At 61.6% G+C, this 19,506-nt stretch overlaps 1 protein-coding gene across 2 annotated transcripts in view; it reads left to right on the top strand.

The window, feature by feature from the left end:
• The first annotated feature begins 515 nt into the window (after nucleotides 1-515).
• The window catches only part of ARID3C (AT-rich interaction domain 3C), a 43,327-nt gene continuing 24,336 nt past the window's right edge, over nucleotides 516-19,506 (top strand). Inside the window, exon 1 of one of the 2 annotated variants that reach the window (XM_059725329.1) lies at nucleotides 516-1,200. In XM_059725329.1, coding sequence (XP_059581312.1) covers nucleotides 694-1,200 — 507 coding nt within the window. In that variant the 5' untranslated portion in view covers nucleotides 516-693. The remainder of the gene's footprint in view (nucleotides 1,201-19,506) is intronic. The other variant, XM_059725330.1, reaches the window with a different exon arrangement.

Below are 19,506 nucleotides of genomic sequence, written 5' to 3'. Positions count from 1 at the left end.
ACACAGCCACGGGTGGGGGCAGGGGGTCAGAGCTCCCCCTCCCAGCTCTGAACACGCACACACCCAGACACAGACACCCGTGGAAGGGACAGAGCCCCCCCTTGCCCCCGGCTCCTCACACACGCGGACCCACACCCAGACACAGACACACGCGTGGAGGGGGACTCCCCTCCCACCCCCGAGCTGCGCTGCGCGCACACACAGACCCACATCCGGACACAGACATGTGTGGAGGGGACTCCCCTCCCACTCCGAGCTCCGTGCTGCGCACACACACACACACACACGTAGACACGCGTGGAGGGCACTCCCCCCCCACTCCAAGCGGCGCGCACACACCGCAGACCCGCGTGGGGGTGCGATCTCGCCCTGGCCGGCCCCGCACGGCCCCGAGCGCGTGGGAAAGGCTGGGCGCCGGCGCTCCCCGCGCGTCCGCGGGCGGTGGGCAGGGCAGGGCAGGGCAGGGCAGGGCAGGGTCCCCGGGGCTCGGCTCGGCTCGGCTCGGCTCGGCGCGGGGCCGCCCCCTCCCTCGCTCCCTCCCTCCCTCCTTCCCTCCGTCTGTCCGTCCATCCGTCCGCCCGTCCATCCCCGCCGCCGCTGCGAGCGCGGCTCCGCCGCCCCTGCCCCTGCCCCAGCCCGGCCACTTGTTGCGCGGGGCGGGCGCTGGGCTGGCCCCGGCGGGGCCGTGCGGGCATGGTGGAGAACACGCGTGGGGCGGCCCCCGCGGCTCTGGTGAGCGGGTGCCGGGGCGGGGGCGCTCCCGGCTGCCAACTTGCGAAGTTGGAGCCGGGGCCGGGGCCGGGGCTGAGCGCGGCCGCCGTGTGCTCCGCGCCCGGGGCGCTGCCCGCGCGGGTGCTGCGGCTGGAGGCGGTGATGGAGAACCTGCAGCGGCAGCAAGCGGCGCGGCTGGCCCGGGCCGACGGGGAGCCGGGGCCGGGGCCGGGGCCGGGGCCGGGGTCGGCGCCGGGGGCGCGGCTGCAGCAGCGGCAGGCGCTGGCGCTCCGACACTGCCAGGCGGTGCGCTGCGGGCTGCAGCCGGACGACGACGAGGACGAGGAGGACGAGGCCGGCGGGGACGGGGACGGGGACGGGGACGGGGACGAGGACGAGGAGGCGCCCCGCTGCCCGGACGCCCCCGGCCCGCTGTCCCCCGCGCCGCCGCCGCCCCACGAGTGGACCTACGAGGAGCAGTTCAAGCAGGTAGGAGCCCCCCGGCATCACGTCCCCCCTCCCCACGGCCTGCCTGCTGCGGGTGGCAGGGTCAGCCACCCCCCGCTTTTCCCCTGGCACTTGGAGGGGTCTGGGGGGGGGGGGGCAGGATCAGGACCCTGCCCCACGCGTCCCCTTGCTGCCCCGCTTGCAAACTCCCCTGTGCGCGCACGGCTCCCAGCTCATTGTCCAGGCGCTGTATTGTTCTCCAGGACGGGGTTGCCCGGCCCTAGTGACCCGTGCTGGCCCCGGGTGCAGGACTGGCTGGTCCCGCACAGACCGCCGGCGTAGGGTCCCCGGCCCCCCTCCAGCAGCCCAGCCTGTGTTGCCAGGGGAGGCTGCTGGACAGTGGGCAGGATCGGGGCTGGAGTGGGAGCTGGGCTGGGGCCCGGTCACCGGTTTGCACCGATTTCACTCCTTCCCTGGGAACTGAGTCTCCCTCCCCTTGCTCGCTGTGACACGCACACACATGCACGCCCACTGTCACACAGATACACCATGCCGGGCAGGAATTGTTGCACACATGCTCTACTGCACACAGCTGCACACTCACACACATGCATTGTCACACACTGTCACACACTCACATGCAGTCTCTCCCGCACACAGTCATTCATACATTGTCACCCACACTATCACATGCACACACTATTCCACGTGCAGTTATATGCAGTGTTGCACACTCACATGCACACAACACATGCACAGTCACGCACACATACATGTACATAGTATCTCACACACACTGTCACACACACGTCACATACAGTCACACACGTTGTCACACACTGTCACATGCTCACATACGCACTCTCTCCCGCACACAGTCATTCACATGTCATTCTGTCACACACACAAAATCACATTCTCACACATAGACACAGTCACACACACTGTCACAATCACTTCTACACTGTCACACACACAGTCACACTCTCATACAAACAAGCCCATACTCTCACACACAGTCACACCGTCTCTCACACACACACACACACACACACACACACACACTGTCATGCTCACTTGTACGCATGCACACACTGTCACACTCTCTCACGCACACCCTCGTGCAGTTCACCTGCTGAACACAGGGGAAGACGGGCCCCCTCCGGAGACGGGAACTGGGGAGCCGCGGTGCGCTGCGGCTGTGCCGGTGGGAGGGGGAAAGGAGCCGGGGCTGGAGCCAGGCGGTGCAGGGACCGGCTGCCACGCAGCCCCCTGCAGACACCCACAAGGGGGGTGCAGGCGTGGCTGGCTGTGCTCCACTTTTCCTATCCACGCCCGACCAGCCCACCCGGGAACGGGCAGGAGCGTGGCTGGAAGCACCCCAGCAAGGCAGCTGCATGGAGCAGAGGGCACAGGGCCTCTTGCTCTGCTGCTCGGCAGGTTGTGAGTCCCAGAGGAGGCGGCAGGCTGTGGGGGGTCTGTGCTGAGCCCAGGTGACTGTCTCGGGGTCCGTGTTTGCAGCCAGTGCCCGCTGCTTGCTTGCGTACAGCTGGCTGCTGGGCAGTGCCGGGAGACCGTGGCAAGGTTGCGTGGCTTGGCACGCTCCCACCCAGGACGTCGCAGAGATCCTGGCTGTGCTCCTTGGCAAATACCAGAGAGACAGAGACAGCCCTGTGTGCTTAGCCCCCCAGCCCGGTGTGTCAGGGCTCAGCCCCCTCCCTGGAGCCACTGCCTCTGCATTGCGCAGCACCGTGGCTGTCCCCGGTTCTGCGCGCAAAGCACTCGTGTGTCACCGATGCTCCGGGCTTCCCGTCCAGCCAGCCCCGGGCATCGTGCGGGGAACAGCCTTGCAGTGGCTCTGCGGGGTGTCGCGCCCCGCGTGCATTCTCTGAAGGAGAAGGGGCTGCGGGGGGTGGGTGTGGGGGCTGTGTGAAGGCAGCAGCAGGTTCTCCTGCTTGTGAACATCCATGCAGCAAGTGTCAGAGTCCCGGGGGCTGAACCTCCTTGGATCTCTCTCCTTGCTTCCCTCTGCAAAAAAACGTGGTTTCTGGTGGGGGCTGTGCTCCATGACCCCCTGAACCTGTTGTCCCCAGGGGTGGTGGGCCGGGGCAGGTCCCTGAGGGTGCATGCATGAGGGCAGACGCAGACAGAGCTGCATACGGCACCGTCGACCCCTCTGCTCACGGCTTGCGCAACGGCCGGCTGGCTCCCAAGGCTCCCAGCGTGGCCACTGGCCCGACTGGAAATCACTCCTCTCTGCGCACAGGGCCGTCATGCATCAGGTATGCGCACCGGCAGCTCGCGGGGGCCGGCCCGAGCCCCAGGCCCCAGGCCCTCCGAGCGCTCGCTTGGCCTTTGGTCTATTTCTGGAGCCGGGCATGTGTTTCCAGCGAGCGGCCGGAGGAATCGATGGGGTGGGCGTGCTGCATAGATCGAATAGCGCAGCCCGCAGCAGCTCCCCCGGACGGGTTACGTTACAGCCCGGGGCACAGGAAAAGGCAGACGGTCCGGTTCCCAGGGGGGCAGCAGGCAAGGGGGAGAAGGGCTCCCGGCACAGGGGCGGGGTGCAGGGCAGTGCGGCGAGAGAAGGCATTCGAAGCATTTGCATCAGGCTGGGCCCAGGCAAACGGGCAGCCCCGGAGCTCATGGGTGCAGGAGAAACCCAGGCGAAGAGATGGGCATGAATGGAGAGCTCTGCAAAGCCTGGCCTAGCTCAGAGCAGGGGGCTAAGACAGTCCTCCTGCTTCCACCCTTGCAAGGCTGTCTCCCCCCCTGACCGGGCTGGCAGGGCTGGGAGGGCTTGTCCAGCCAGCCCAGCCGGCGTTCTTGGTCAAACCGGAATGGGAGCTCCGGGGTGCCAGGCACGGCCTCCCGTCAGTGCTTCCGGATGCTCCCTGAAGGCTGCAGCACTGCATTGCCTCCTCCCCTGCCAGTGGGATGCATGGGTCCTCCCGCTGGCTGCCTTGCTCTGTGCCTCAGTTTCCCCCCTCCCCGGCTTTGCTGGAAGCAGGTGCAGTTCCCTTATGGGTATGTCTGGTCTCGCCCCCTCGGGCGCCCCTGCTCTGGAAAGGGACCCGTGCCAGGCAGGGGTGAGGAAACACCTTCTGCTGCTGTGGGGAGCTCAGGTCTGGCCAGAGGCATATCCAAGTGTCATTTGTGGGACCACTGTGTCCTGAGGGAGGGAGAGTAGGGGCATGCTCTGCTCTGTCTGCAGTAGCTGGGGTCATAGCCCCCAGGCTGTGGGCCAACACAGTGTAGACACAGGGCCAGAATGGGCCATGCATGCAGCAGGTGATGTGCCACCTGCATGTGCACACATGCATACACACATGTACATGCTCTGCAGCTCTTGGGACATCCCTGCGGGGAAGCGGGACGTGGGGAACACACAGGCAACATCCTCCACACACGACCTCTGACTGGTGGGAGGATTTCCCTGCATGTGCACACACGCACGTGCATGTACATGCACACATACATGCACAGAGAACCCTCCCACACACACACAGCTTGCACAGAACGGCGCTCTCGTGCCTAAACCCAGCAGTTCGTTTGCATCTGCAGGCTGCAATGGGGGCAGAGGTGAGTCCTCGCCTCTCCCTGCCTTTCTCCTGTGCCCAGCCCCCTGCCTTGCAGCCAGCCCTGGCTGCACGTGCTAACAACACTTTGCCTTCACCCATCGGCTCCCGTCCAAAGGTCTCAGTGCTCACAGAAAGCCTCATGACCCCAGCTGCCGCTTATGTCCTCCTGCCAATGCTCCTGCTGGGACCAAACCCTGAGGGTCCTGGCTAGAGGATCTTGCCCCTCTGCTCAGGCTCAGACCGACTCTGTATTTGGGGTCAAGAAGAGATTTTCCCCCTGGTCAGACTGGTCCGGACTGTGGGGTTTTGCCTTCCTCTGCAGCAGGGGCTTGGCCTCTGCCAGGGGTCTCTGGAGTGTGTATTAAAACCCTTTGCAGCAGCAGGACGTGGCACCGTGGTCCCCCTGCTTTCCCTTTGGCAGGGCTGGGTGTGATGCTTGGTGCTGTGTTGGGATCAATGGTAGTTTTACTAAGAGGTTGGACATTGGATGTATCTGGGCTGCTTTGGACAGGGCTGATCCTGCCTCAGGCAGGGCTTGGACTAGATGTGACTTCTGCAGGTCCCTTCCAGCCCCACTTCTCTAGGATCCTATGATTCCTGGGGTGGTGGATCTAGGCAGGAAGGAGAAGGGGGCACTGCCCTCTTCAATTTGGCCTCGCACAGGCACATTGGACTATCAGGCCGGTGTGGAATCGGAGGCCGCAGAAACGCCTCTCCGCATTATTGCTCACATGCTCTAAGGAGAAGCCTGCATCCTGGCTCTGCAGCGCTTGCAATGCCAACAACGAGACAGCGCGTGCAGCTGCAAACAGACGTGCACCGGCCGTGTCGGTCTCCGGGGCTGAACCTGGAGACAAGCAAACAAGGTGCCAAATGCAGGAGGGGTGGAGCTGGGTGTCCCAAACTGCTGCCGTCTGCTCGTGGTACTGAGCAGCTGCTATGAAGGGCCCGCCTGGAAGGTGTGACGGGGTCTCGACAACATGCAAGGCCTGGCCATGTGCGCACACGGCTGGACTCTGGCCCGTACAACACAGTGAGCGCCGCTAGAGGACTCACGCTATTTAAAGGGATACCCCCACCTCCTGCGCACCACCCAGATTGTTGCCTGTGGTGCAGCCTGAGGTGTTAGTGATGCAAGCAGGGAAGTGCATGGGGTGATGTTCTTGCTGCTTATCCCAGCATCAGCATGGATGTGATGCTGAGAAGCCAGTTCTACCCCGTGGTCCACATATTAACCCCCGCAAGCGCAGAGGGAGTGACAGTGGTGCAAGGTTTTACCGCAGTGGGTCTAGGAGGGGGGTGTTCCTCCTAATATGTCATGGGTCCCACCCTGTGTCTCCGTCCTTTATCCCTCCTGTAATGCGCCGGCTATTCACCCGCCCGCTGGTGCCGTCGCTGTCGGCACAGTCTGGTGATAAGCACGCTGTGCAGTAAAAAGGCCTTTCTCTATCCAGCACGGCTGGAAACGCGTAATGCTTTTTGCCACCTTGAAGGATCTCAAAGCTGTTTGCAAATGAATAAGCTGAGACAAGAAGTTTAGACCTGTCCATCCATCCATCTATCCATCCATCCATCCCTATGCAGCTCCTATACCTGTTGTCTCAGCACTTATTTATTTGATTTCTATGCTGCCGTTCCAGCAAAGGCTCAAGGCAGCTTCCCGTGAGAGACAAAATAGCATATAAAAGCAAGCAAACTATTAAGATATAAAATGTCTTCACAGTAAGGGTTGCCATAATCTGGAACAGGCTTCCAAGGGAGGAGGTGCTGTCCCCTGCCTTGGGGGTCTTCAAAAGGAGACTGGACAAGAGCGTGGCTGGGGTCGTCTGCCCAGGGTAGGGAGTTGGACTCGATGACGTACTAAGGTCCCTTCTGACCCTAATATCTATGAAAAACCAAAACTCCCCAAAACCTGCCCCGTTATAGCCTGGTGATCTTGAGTGTATTTGCCATCAATACGGGCTGGTGAGAGCATAAGAGCTGCCATGTACCGGGTCAGACCATGGGTCCCTCTTGCCCACTCTCCCATGTCACGTGCCAGCAGAGAGCGGATGCTGGAAGGGGGAGTGAGCTGGGTCTGACCAGGGTTTGTGCGCTGTCTCATTTGCAGCCTCCAGCATTTAGGGTCTAGGAAGTTCAGATGCAGAGGCACTGAGGTCTGGAGCGGAAGAATGACTTGCCCAGGGTCTTGCTATCACTCCGGGATAAAGTGACGGATTATACCCTTAACACCATCCCAGTGGAAAGACTGATGCTTCAGGTCTCACAGCCCCGGCTCCACGCTCCCTGGGCTTTCACGCGGAGTCTCTGGCCCTGTGCTGGTGGTAGGGAGCACGTGGCATCTGCTCCAAGGGGTCCTGCTTCTTTGGCCGTGCCCGAAGCTCAGGGCCGGGGCAGCGGAGCTGGGACAGCTGCAGAGCTGGCTGGGGGCAGGGGTGGGGGCTCGGGAACACCTGGCGTGGTGCCCTGTAATTTGTGTCTGTGAGATGCTTGCTTTCAACAGCGCTTTGTAATTGTGTGCTTCTGTTCGCAGGCCGGGGGGACACAGCCCCCGCCCCACACACCTGACCACGGCCGCCGCGCTGCGTGGCGTGTCCGGGCCCAGCCCAGAGCTGGCTGGGAGAGGGGGGCTTTGGGGTCAGGTGGCAGCTGGCTCTTCGGGAGGGTGTGTGGTCTGTATGTCCTCCCCACAACTGCAGCAAAACTCAGCAGGGACCTGTGGGAGGGGTGCTTGTGCCCCAGCTACTGAATGGCACCTCCAGCGCCCAGCCATGAGCTGGCCCCTTGCACACGCATGCACCCATGCTCGTGCCCCCCCACCCCAGCCTCTCTGCTGGAAGCTGGGGAACTGTGCAGCTCCTGGACCAGGCACGGTGTTTGCCCGTGCCCAGGAGGGAGGCTGTGCCAGGGGTTGGATGTGCCTGGGAGCAGACCCAGGGACACAGCCTGTTCCTAAGGGCACTTGAGTGAGTCCTTTAGATCAGCCAGGTTTGAGTACAGAGCTCCTGTCTAGCTGGAGACTCACTGCAGCTCCCAGGGTGGTGCCCCGTGGGCAGGCAGCAGTCCCTGTACCAAGGTGGCTGCAGCTGCATTAGGTCAGGCATCCCCATGCAGGCTATCCCTGTATCCATGCTCTGAGGCTTCCCCAGGGCTCACAGATACCTTGAAAATCAACAGCAACGTTCCAGTCAGCCCCTAGGCCAGTTCTTCTGAAACTCTTGGAAGCCAGTCCTCCCAAGCACCTTCCGTAGTTACCATCTAACAGCCCCGTTAGCTCCTTTTGGGACAGAAAGGACATCATGTCATCTGGTTTTTCCTTCCAACATGGAGCAGAAGTGTTTGCCCAGCCTCTCAGCTTTGCCTGCCTTGTTAGTGACCGTTCCTTCGTGCCATCAGTCATATCCTGGGGGGTGCTAATGTCCTCAAACTCAACTCCCCTGTCCCTTGCTGCCCTTGGCTCTGCTGGCCACCCAGTTCCCTTGTGTCCTTTCGCTTCCCATATCAACAGTCTGCATCTCCTGGGCTCTGACTTCTGCCCTGGCTATCGCCTGCCCGAGCGCTCCGCTGCTTCTAGACGCTCTCCCTTCCCCACTGAGCCAAGGCTGACCCTCACCAGCCTCCCCACAGGGCCCAGGGCCTTAATAAAGCCGAGAGGTGTGGGGGTCAGAGCAGAGGCTGGCGCGGGGAATGTGAGGAGCCTGGGTGGGGCTGACCCCTGGTGCCCCGTCCCCCCCCATCCAGGCCTGCGTCTTTAATCCAGGTGCATCGGCCAACAAGCTCGGGCCTCCTGGTGCTTAATTAAAGGGTCTCTGGTTGCATTCCAGCCGGGAGGCCTGGCGGGGGGGTCAGGGCATCTTCCCCTGCCGCCAGATTTCTCAATTGCCACTGGCAGGCGCTAATAGGGGAGTGTTTCCCCACCCCACCCCCCTCCCCCACACCTGCTATGGGGGGCTGACCAGGAGCAGAGGTCAGGGGCCAAGAGTGGAAGGTCACTGCATGCCCGGTTGGGGGTGGGGGGCTCAATCCCATGCTTCTGCGGGCAAACGTGTGTGTGCACAGGCGTGCATCCATGTCTGGCAGGGTGGGACATAGAGATTAGACCCTGCACATGTGATATTTCAGGTACAACTCCAGATCCGGAGAAGGGGAAGGTGTCTGGGGGCCTCTGGCCTGCAGATGCTCCCCATGTTAACGCCCTGACGCAGCGTGAGGGCACGGACACACGAAACAGCCCTTTAAAGGCTCCGTGCAGGGGGAGCCTGGACAGTCAGTGCAGCCCAGGGCATGGCTGGTGGGGGCAGGGGTGGCCCCGAGGGCTGCAGGGGAAGCCCCCTCGGCCCCCTCCCCAGCTCTGCTGGGCTGGGCGCAGAAGCACCCGGGTCCCTGCGGGATGAGGGCAGGGATGAATCTACCCCCGCCGCTACCACACGCCCGCCCCGGCCTTCCCAGCTGCTGTCTGTAATTGGATGTCACCAGAGTCTCCTGGTCCTGCTCCCTCGGGGTGGGTCGGGGCTAATCCAGTAATTGGTTTAATAACGAAAGGCAAATCCCCGTGCAGAATCCGCTGGCCGGGCTGGGAAAGCCGGGGGCTGTAGGCGGGCGAAACCCCGAGCAGCAGGCCAGAGCATCACTGCCATCAGCCACCGTTGCGTTGCCCCTTTCTGGCTGTGGACTGTGTATGTGTGTGTGGCCTGCACACCTGAGTGCATTTGTGTACAAGTGTCTCCACCAGTGTCTGTGTGTGGTTGTGCCCTGCACATGTGTGCATGTGTGGCTACACCTGTGGCTGGGTGTCAGTGTGTTCTGCACATGTATATATGTGCCTATACCTGTGTGTGCTGGTGTGTCCTGTATACGTGTGTGCATTTGTATACACCTGTGGCTGTGTGTCAGTGTGTTCTGCACATGCGTGTATAGGTATCTATGCCTCTGTGTGCTGCTGGTGTGTCCTGTATATGAGTGTGCATGTGTCTACACCCGTGACTGTGTGTCGGTGTGTTCTGCACATGTGTGTATACGTATCTATGCCTCTGTGTGCTGTGGGTGTGTCCTGTATATGTGTGTGCATGTGTTTACATCCGTGACTATGTGTCGGTGTGTTCTGCACATGTGTGTATATATGCCTATTCTTGTGTGTGCTGGTGTGTCCTGTATACGTGTGTGTGTCTACACCTGTGACTGTGTGCTGGTGTTCTATGCACATGTGTGTATACGTGTCTGCCTGTGACTGTGTGCTGGTGTGTCCTGCATATGTGTGTGCATGTGTCTACACCCATGACTGTGTTGGTGTGTCCTGTACATGTCTGCACATATCTACACCCTCGACTGGGTGTTAAGGTGTCTTGCACATGTGAGTGCATGCTTCTATGACCATAAGTGTGTGTTGGTGTGTCCTGCACATGTGTGCACTTGTGTTAATGCCTGTAACTGTGTATTGGGATGTTCTGCACATGTATGTGCTTGTCTCTACATCTGTGAGTGCACTGATGTTTCTTGAACATGCATGTGCATGTATGTGTCTACACCCAAAACTGTGTATTGGTGTGCCCTGCACAAGTGTGTGTGTGTCTATGCCCGTGATTGTGTGTTGCTGTGTTGTGCACATGTGTGTGCATATATCTACCCCCATGACTCTGCATTAGAATACCCTGCACGCATGTGTGCATTTGTACATGTGTGTCCTGCCCTCTCGCACTGCTGTGCCCAGCACTATCTCCCCATGAACGTGCTCCATCCCTGCTGTATCCCCTCTCCACCCAGCTGTGCCCATGGAGCCCTCGCTGCAGGGCACAGCCCCTGCCGCACCTCGGGGCATCTTCCCTGGAGCTCCCTCAGGTCCCCGATGAGGGGAGATGAGTCTGGGGAAGGGCCAGTGTAAAAGGGCAGAAAGCCCTGGCACTTCCACCTGGGGCTGTGACTGGTGTGTCCTGCACATGTGTGTGCATTTGTGCATGGCTGCCCTGCCCTCCCATGCTGCCGTGCCCAGGGCGACCGATGATGGCAGATTGTCTGCGGTGTATCCTGGCATACCCGCAGCCCTGGGTAGCTGGTCCACTGCCTTCCCAGGGCATGATGGGGTGGGAACACAGGCCCACAGGGACCCAGGGCAGGGGAGGTCTTACAGGCTGGACAAGACCAGGCCCCTACAGACAGAGAGTCTCGGGGCCCAATCCCCTGCCCCACAACAGCCATATACAACCCCCTCCCACCAGTCTCCAGGTGTCCTCCATCCTGTGTAGGGGACCAGCGCCCACCCCTTCTGCTATAGGGATGCAGAGCAAGGGGTGGGGGGCACTGCCCTTGGCCCAGCCCGCAGCTCACCCCGGGGTCACAGCCCCAGAGGCATGTGCACCCGGGGCTCTCGATACCGTGCTCCCTTCATGGCTCTGGGCCGGCATCACAACAAGCACATCTGGGATCTCTCGAGTGTATGTTAACCCCCCTTGTAGCAGCAAGACGCTGATGCCTTCATCTGCTGGCTTTACCTGGGGCAGGTTTGGGGGCTCTTGGCATCTCTGGGCAGTGTCTTGGTAGCTGTGCCCCAGGGTGACGGTGTCATTTTAGGACCAGGTCAGACAAGGATGTGCCTGGGATATTTGGGGCTCTCTATGATGGTGCCCAGCAGTGCCACACAACGCTTTGGGGCAGGAGGTGGCGGGGGGACGCACCAAGGCAGGCACTGCAGGTCACCCCCTTTGCTGGCTGGGAACGCTGACCCTGAGCAAACGCCCCGCAGCGGCCATTCGCCTCGATGCCCCCGCCTGGGAGACACTGTCTTCGGTTCACAGCACGGCTCCCCCACCACGTTCTCCAAGCCGAGCCCCCAGCTCCCTGGAGTCCCCCAGCGTTGAGCCTGAGGATGCCCTTCAACCCCAGCCCAGCCCTGCTCTCTCCAGCCAACTGCGGAGGGTGCTGGCATGGGTGCCAGGCTCAGGGCTGGGTCTCTCCCACATAGTCCCCAGGGCTAATCTGGTGGGGGACCTGGGCAGAGAGTGGGCAAGCCCCCTGCACCTGGCAGCTGCAGGCAGTAGGTGCCTGGGAGCAGGGCACTGTTTGCTGAACAGAAGGGGCAGGGGCAGGCCCGGGGAACTCCCCTCCCCGCTCATGGGGAAGGGAGGGAGGGAGCCCAGCTAGGGGCCTTGTGGCCTATGGACTCTGCAAATACTCAGGTAACAGCAAGAAGAGGGAGTTAACCACTTCCCTGCTGCATCGGGCAGGGGGTCCTCCGTGCAGAGCCCGGCAAGGGAGAGCTGCAGCTGGAGCCGTGCAGGGTCCCTTTGAGGCCCCTAGCTCCAGCCCTCAGAGCCGGCTCAAGCCCCACGTGCCTTTTGCATGGGAGATAAGGCTCCACTCCATTGCTACACTTCCATCCCGCTCCCTACTGCTCTCTGTTCCCCCCCAGAGGCAGCTGCATTTCCCTGGGACCCACTGCTGGGGGGCTTGGGCGGGGGCCATGTGGCTAGGACACAGGATTAGATACTGCTTCAAAGACGACAGAGCACTGCTGCTTCAGCCCACTGCCCTAGAGACCCCCCAGCCTCCCACATCTTGGGAGCTTTGATGGATCCCCCCCCTCTGGCTGTGCTTCTTGGCAGCCGTCTCTCCGCTGCCAGTCCCTGGTCCCGGGTCCCTGGGGGCTTCCAGCCGGTTGCCATGGCAGGAGCACAAGAGAAGGATGCTCTTGCAAAGAGGGGGGTCTCCAGGGCTGTGATGGGGGAAGGGATGGCTCTGGTCTGGCATTATCCTCTCCCCCCCACCCCAGGGGGAACACAGGAGACCCCCAAGCTGGGCAGAGAGGGGCCTGGAGCAGCCGTGGGGACCCCAGTAGGACAGACCCCCCCCTCCCCAACCTCCCCCACCTCGCTTCCCCACTTCGATCCATCCAGGGCTGAGGCTGAGGACCTGGCTGAGAGCCCTGCTCCCACCCCATGGGCTGCGACGTGACAGGGACTGCGTTTACTGGGGGTGGGGGGAGCAAGAAGCAGCTCTGCCCTCACCCCAGCAGCATGCAGCCTTGGCCAGGCCAGGAGGGGAAACTGAGGCATGGGCTGCGATGTGGCGGAGCCAGGAGGCCACGCTGTGGGCTTGTTAGTCCCATCCGCAGGGGAGCTCCCAGGTCTGGCTGCCCCCCAGGACGTGGCCCTGCTGTCTGGGAGCCTGGTCCGGCTCAGGCGACTATGGGGGGAGTGGGGAAGGAAGGTCACGGGACCCCTGGGCTGAGCAGGCCGAAGCCGTCTGGCCCGTGTCATGCCCATGCACAGGCTGTGATTTATGGCCACGGGCCATCCCCCATGTCCTGCGGGGCTGCTCTCCCAGCCTGGGCGCCCTGTGACTGGGTGGATGAGGCAGGTGGCTGGGCACAGAGCCCGGGGGGTTGCTCGGGGCACTGCCGGATGTGTGGCAGCCGGTTCCTGACCTCTGACCCCCAGACCCGTGGGGTGCTGCGTGGATTCCTTCTTGGCAGAGTCAGTCCTGTGCACACGCCAGACATGCATGCACATGCGTGTGCACTCTGAGGGCATGCAGGCCCCCAGCCTGGCTACAGCTGCACACATGAGCCAGGACCCACGTGGCTACAAGGGGACACACAGAAGTGGGCACATGCACATGCATGTCTCATGTTGCTCCCATAGAGCTTCAGCCCCGGCCCCAGTGCCTGCAGTAGCTTGCTGGCCTGCACATCGCTGGCCGGCGGAGGTGAAAGGTCCTGACCCCGTCCCTCCCCACCATCGAGTGACACACGGGGTCACGGCCCGGGTCAGGGACCGGTGGATACGGCACAATGGCCCGAGCCGACAGTGGCACGTGCCCAGTGCCCTGCCCCCATCTCCCTGCAGCCGCACCACAAGGGATAAGCCCACAGGCCTGCGCCACCTTAGAGCAGCAAAGACTCCGGTGTAATTGCCTTGGCATTGGCATTGGCACCGGCCCGTTGCCGGGGCCAAAGCACCAGTCTGGCAGGCAGGACTCTTGGGTTCCTGGGTCCCTTCCTGTCCCCTCCTACCCCTCCCCCAGCCTGCTAAGCAGGGCTGGGCTGGGTCAGCGCCTGGATGGGAGACTTGGCAGAGGACGTGGGTGACGTGAGTCCTCCTTTCAGGGATTCCCAGTTATTCTCTAGGCCACGAATGCACCCGGCCCCGGGCTGTCCCTAAAGGCCCCAATCCTGGGGCAGGAGAGGGGAGCAGGGGCAGAGCCCACAATTCGGTGTCCCCACTGCCCCAATAGCTGTTTGCAGCTGCCGTGCTGCACCCCAGAGCTGAGCACCTCGTGGCACTGCTCCCTGCTTGCCCTGGGCCTCTTGCCAGCGCAGGGCTGGGCGCGCGCCAGGTCGCTGTTGCAGCTGCCTGAGCAGGGGCCGGGGGTGGCCAAGAGCGTGCCCACACCCTGCGCATCTGGGCTTGCAGCCGGGGGAGTGTATGGGGGGTACATGTGTGTGGGGATGCATGTGTGCATTTACACATGTACATGTGCATCATTTAGGTATGTGCACATGTGCAGATTAGATGTGTGAATGTGTGCATGCGTGTGCACACATGTGTGTATGTACCTGTGTGTACACTTGTGCACATCTGTATGAATGTGGTTATGTGTCTGTGCGTGTGTATGCACATTATGTGCTCATGTGTGTGCTTGTGTTCGTGCATATGCATACGTGCCTGTGTGCACATTATATACGTGAGTGTGCATGTGGGTTCGTGCATGCACTTGTGTATGTGCAGCTGTGTGCATGTTCTGTGCACAGGTGTATTTGTGTGGTTGTGTGCATGCATGCGTGGGTATGTGCACATTATCTACCTGTGTGTGGGTGTCTGCGTGCATGTTATGTACGTGTGTATATGGTTGTGCACATGCACATGTGTGTGCATGCACGCACATTCCTTACATGAGCGCGTGCATGGGTGTGTGCTCACACATATGTATGTGTTTGTGTGTGCACATTTTGTACATATGTGGTTGCATGCATACATGTGCAGGTTATAGGCACACATGTATGCGCGTGTGAGTGCACATTATGCACACGTGTGTGCTGCCTCGCAGTGCAGCAGTGCAGTGCCTGCTCCCCAGCTGCGCCAGGGGCCTGCCCTGCCCGACCGGCCCCTGCCTCTGCCCCTCCAGGGGGAGAGTGGCCTGTCAGGCTGGCCTGGCGGGCAGGGGTCGCAGAGGTTAACCTGAACAAATCCCCTCATTGACTTCCTGTCGGCTTCAGCCATGAACTAATCATGGCAGGGAAGGGGGGAGGATTGGGCTACGTTCCCCAGCCCCCGGCCTGGGGGTCTGCGCCCAAGGCAAGGAGCTGCCTGGAGGCAGGGCAGGGCCAGCCATGGACCCCCATGCAGCTGCCCATGCTGCCGTGCAGCCCCCGACCCCCGGGCAGGCCTGGCACTGGGCAGGGGAGAGATGCAGTGGGCCTGAGCAGCCGCTGATGCCCCATTGCAAGCACCTGATCTGGGCACCCAGCGTGATAAGGGGTCAGATCCTGCTGCAGCATCAGGACTGGGTCCCACCTGGCTGTGGTGCCCCCTGCCAGCCCTGCCTTCAGTGTGGCCAGCAGGTCCAATGGCTCCCACGGGCTGAGGCACTTGTGTGTGGGCAGGGGAAGGGGCTGGATCTGGAGCAGGGGTGTGCAGGTGTGCATGTATGCACATGAGAGTGGGGGTATCAGTGTGTGCTCATGTGTGTGGAGGTATGTGTGTGTGTGTGTGTCTGTATATGCATGTATGGATGTGCCTGCAGACATGTGTGTGTGTGTGCGCGCACGCGCGCAGGCCTGTCTGTGTGTATGTGTGTGTGCAGGCATGCATGGATGTGTATACATGAAGGGGGGGTGCTGATTGGTGTACGTATGTCTTTGTGTATGTGCATGGGTGTATGCATGTGCATGTGTCTGTGTGTGTATGCATGTATGTACGTCCATGAAGGTGTATGTGTGTGTATGTTTGTGCATGTGTGCAGGTAGGTGTGGGTGTGTACGTGCATGGGTGTGTGAGTACGTGTAAGGATGTGTCCATGTAGACATATGTGCATGCATGTGCATGTAGGTGTCTGTGTGTCTGCACATGCATGTGTGTGTGTGCATGTGTGTGTTATCATTGTGTGCACACACGTGTACCTGCGGGTATCTGGATGGGTGTGTGTACACGTGCATACCTGCAGTGCGTGTGCAGCATCTCCTCCCTGCCTGGTGAGAACACCACCCCCTGCTTGCTCTGTCCCCATCCGCAGTCCGGCCTCCTGCATTCTCTGCCACTGCCCCCTCCCCAGGCCTTGGTCATGCCCCTTTCCTGCCTCCCACCTTTTTCCCCATTTGTAGGACAGGGACAAGGACAGGGACAGGGATAGGGATCTATCCTGCCCTTTACATGGCTCTGAGACCAGCCGACAAATCATGCTCCAAGGCAGCTTCCCTGGCTCCCAAGGGGCTTCTGCTTTCCCTTCTGTCCACACTGCTGGGCCTGCTGCCTCCCCAGAGGCCAGGTCCCCATGGTCTGTTGGCTTTGCACAGCAGCCCCATGGGGGACCTAGAGGTTTTGGAGCTGTGCCCAGCCAGCACATCCCCTCCCCTGCCCAGCAGCCGGGTGACACTTTCAGATGAGGTGAGGCAGCCTGCACCCCTTCAGATGGTCCTGGCGTTGGGCAGGGGCAAGAAGGGGGGCAGAGCAGGGCAGGGGAGGGGGCCCAGACAGGGCATGTCTAAGAGGAGGGTGGGCAGCCACTGGACTGGGATAATCTAGGCATAGCAATGCCTGTGCTCTGCTATGGGGGTTTCCCAGGCTTCTGTGTGTTGCTGGTGCCCCTGCCCCCCACTTTCTGCGCCATGTGTCAAGGGGGGTTTGCCTCCCCCAGAGGCGCTGGGTGCTGCAGCCTGGGCTGGGGATGGGGACTGGGCTGTGCCAATGCTCCTGCTGGCACCAACCCCGCAGGGGCCTGGCTGGAGGGTCTTGCCCCTCTGCCCAGGGTCAGACCAGTGCTAAATTGGGATCAAGAGGGGATTTCCCCCCTGCTCAGACTGGTCCGGACTGGGGGGTTTTGCCTTTCTCTGCAGCAGAGGCACGGCCCTGCCTGGGGTCTCGGGAGTGTCTGTGAACCCCCTTTGCAGCAGCAGGACATTGGCAGCCGTGGCCCCTCTGCTTTCCCTGGGGCAGGGTCGGGGGTGATACCTGGGGCTCGGGCTGTGTCAAGGGGACTGTTGTGCTTGGGGGTTGGACACCGGGTTTGTCTGGGCTGGTTTGCATAGACAATCCTGCCTCAGGCTGGGGGGTCAGACTACATGTGACCCCCGGAGCCCCCTTCCAGCCCTTCTTCTCTATGACTCTATGAAGGGGCCGTCTGAACACTCAGAGGTCAGCTCCAGCTCCGCTACTGCTTCCCTGTGCAGCCTCAGGCACATCCCTTGCCCTCCCGGTGCCTGTGACGTGGGGACACGGAGGATCCTGCATGCCCAGGCTGCATTGAAGGCAAAGCAAACCCCTCATGCCCCAGCCCCAGAAAGCCGTGAAGGCTGTGGGCTTCCCTGGCTCCTCGGGGCGGGAGCTCAGCCCCTCCTGGATCCCAAGGCCGGCACCCAGAGCAAACACGTGCTCACCTTTCCCCGGGCCGGGTTAATGTGTGCAGGCGCGGGCCCACGTGGGCACCCACGCCGGGGAAGAACCACCCGCCCCGGTTAACCATTAAACATGGGGGAAAGGGGCTATTTAGCCAGAGAGGGGAGGTCTTGGTTGGGGTGCAGTCCCCATGGGCCATCAGGGACAGGGAAAACCCACAGCCAGGACCTGGTGGAGTGTGTGGGGACCCCGCAGCCCGGCTCTGTGCCAGGAGGCAGTGGCGCGGTGCATGGGGGGCCCCCAGTGAAGGCAGCGCTGGGGCATGGGGTGCTGCTGGTGCTGGCAAGAGGTGGAAGAGAACAAAAGGGGAACAGGGGCAGCGGGGTGCGGCCCCCCCTTCCAAGCTGGCAGGCCGCCGTGCCCTTCCCAGGCTGGCGACAGCTCCAACCTTAATAAGCAGCAGCCCCTTAACCATTAACTTATTAACGGCGCGATCAGGCCCCATTAAAGGCTGGGACATGGGGGGGAGGGGGCACAGCACTGGCTTCAAGGTCACGGGGGCTGGGCAGAAGGACAGGCCATGGGGTGAGCTGAGACCTGCCAGCTCACTTCACCCGCCGGGGGAGGAGGAAGGAAGGGGGGGGGGGGGGGTCCTCTTTGCGCTATCCCAGCCACAGGGGCTGAAAGGGGCTCGGACCCGGTGACAGCACCGCTCAGCAGCTGCATGGCTGCAGGGGCAGGAGTGCTCCTTCGAGGTCAGGGCCCCGGCGCGCTTGGTGCTGTACGTGCAGCTTGCACTCTGATAGGCAGGCAAAGCCTGGGGGGGACCCTGGAGTGGAGCGGCCCTGATGCCCTGACACTCAGCTGCATGCTCGGACCCCGCAGACCCCAGGGGGGGCACAGTGGGACCAGGAGAGTCTCCCAAGGTCATGCAGAGATGCAGTGGCAGAGCTCAGGGCTCTGTGGCTTTGCAGCGTGCCGGGGCACTGCTGCCCAGGAGAGTAGGACACAAAGCAAGGTGTGAGCAGCACACAGTGTTCGCACAGACCAGGGAGGAGGGAGCCCCGTACAGCTCTGAGCAAGGAGACTTGAGGCCCCGCGGCCTGTGGGAGGGCATCCTGGGGTCCCCCCAGACTCGGGCTCTGCTCAGCGCTCCCCCATGGGAAGGAGTGGATCTTGTACTGCAGCGGCAGCATGGCCGCTGTTACCCTGCCGAGGTCCAGGCCAAGGATGCCTCTGCTGTTTGTACAGCACCGAGCACCTTGGAGACCCGAGCCAGAACAGAGAGGCAAAGGAACTTGGCCAGGGCCACCCAGGCAGGCGGTGGCAGAGCCCCAACCCCCAGCCTACCTCCTTGGCAGGGCATTGCAAGCCCCAGACACTCCTGGGCATGTGCCTGGCTATGCTGTGGCATCTGCCTTGGCCCCTGTGCCAGCCCTCGGCTGCCCAGAGGGGTGGAGAGTGGGGAGAGACCCCATCCATATCCCCTCCTCCCTCTGAGCCCAGCTCCTGCAAGGGGAGCTGCTGGCTCATAGCCACAGGGAAGGGCTGCATCCTTTCCTGGCTCCCTGCCCGACTGTCCCAGCCTGGCACAGGTCTGTGCTGGGCAGGGCTTAGAGGATGGTGAGCCTCCTTCGCGCACGGGGCTGGACTGATGGTGCAGTGTGGCCAGCCACCCCCCGGACTGAGGGCAGCCTGCAGCAGGATGTACAGCTGTCATCCATGAGCGAGTGTGTGCATGCATGTGTGTGCACACACATGTGCATGTATGCATGTGTGTATGAGTGTGTACATCTCTGTATGTGTGCCTGCATGTATATGTACATGCCCATGTGTATGTGTGTGCGTGTCTCTGTGTGTCTGCATGTGTACATACATGCCTGTGTGTATGCATGTGCACATATGTGTATGCAAGTATGTTTGTGCACCAGTGTGGGCATGTGTATGCATGTGTATGTGTGTTAGTGCGTGTGCGCGCGCGTGCATGGAGGTGTGAATGCATGTGTGTGCACATGTATATGCATGCATGTGCATGTGTGTCTGTGCTTGCATGTATGTAGGTATGCATGGGTGTCTGTGTGTGTGTATGCATGTGTGTGCATGCACACGAATGTGTGTCATGGCTGCAGGTGATGATCACACTCCCGCTCGGCTGCAGCCGGTTAGAGGCGCTGCCGGGTTCTCCTATCGCCCATCATTAGAAAGTGCACGGCGGGGGGTGGAGG

This window comes from Alligator mississippiensis, chromosome 3 (genome assembly GCF_030867095.1).
Source record: "Alligator mississippiensis isolate rAllMis1 chromosome 3, rAllMis1, whole genome shotgun sequence".
Taxonomy (NCBI): domain Eukaryota; kingdom Metazoa; phylum Chordata; order Crocodylia; family Alligatoridae; genus Alligator; species Alligator mississippiensis.
This window is presented reverse-complemented; position numbering and strand designations above follow the sequence as displayed.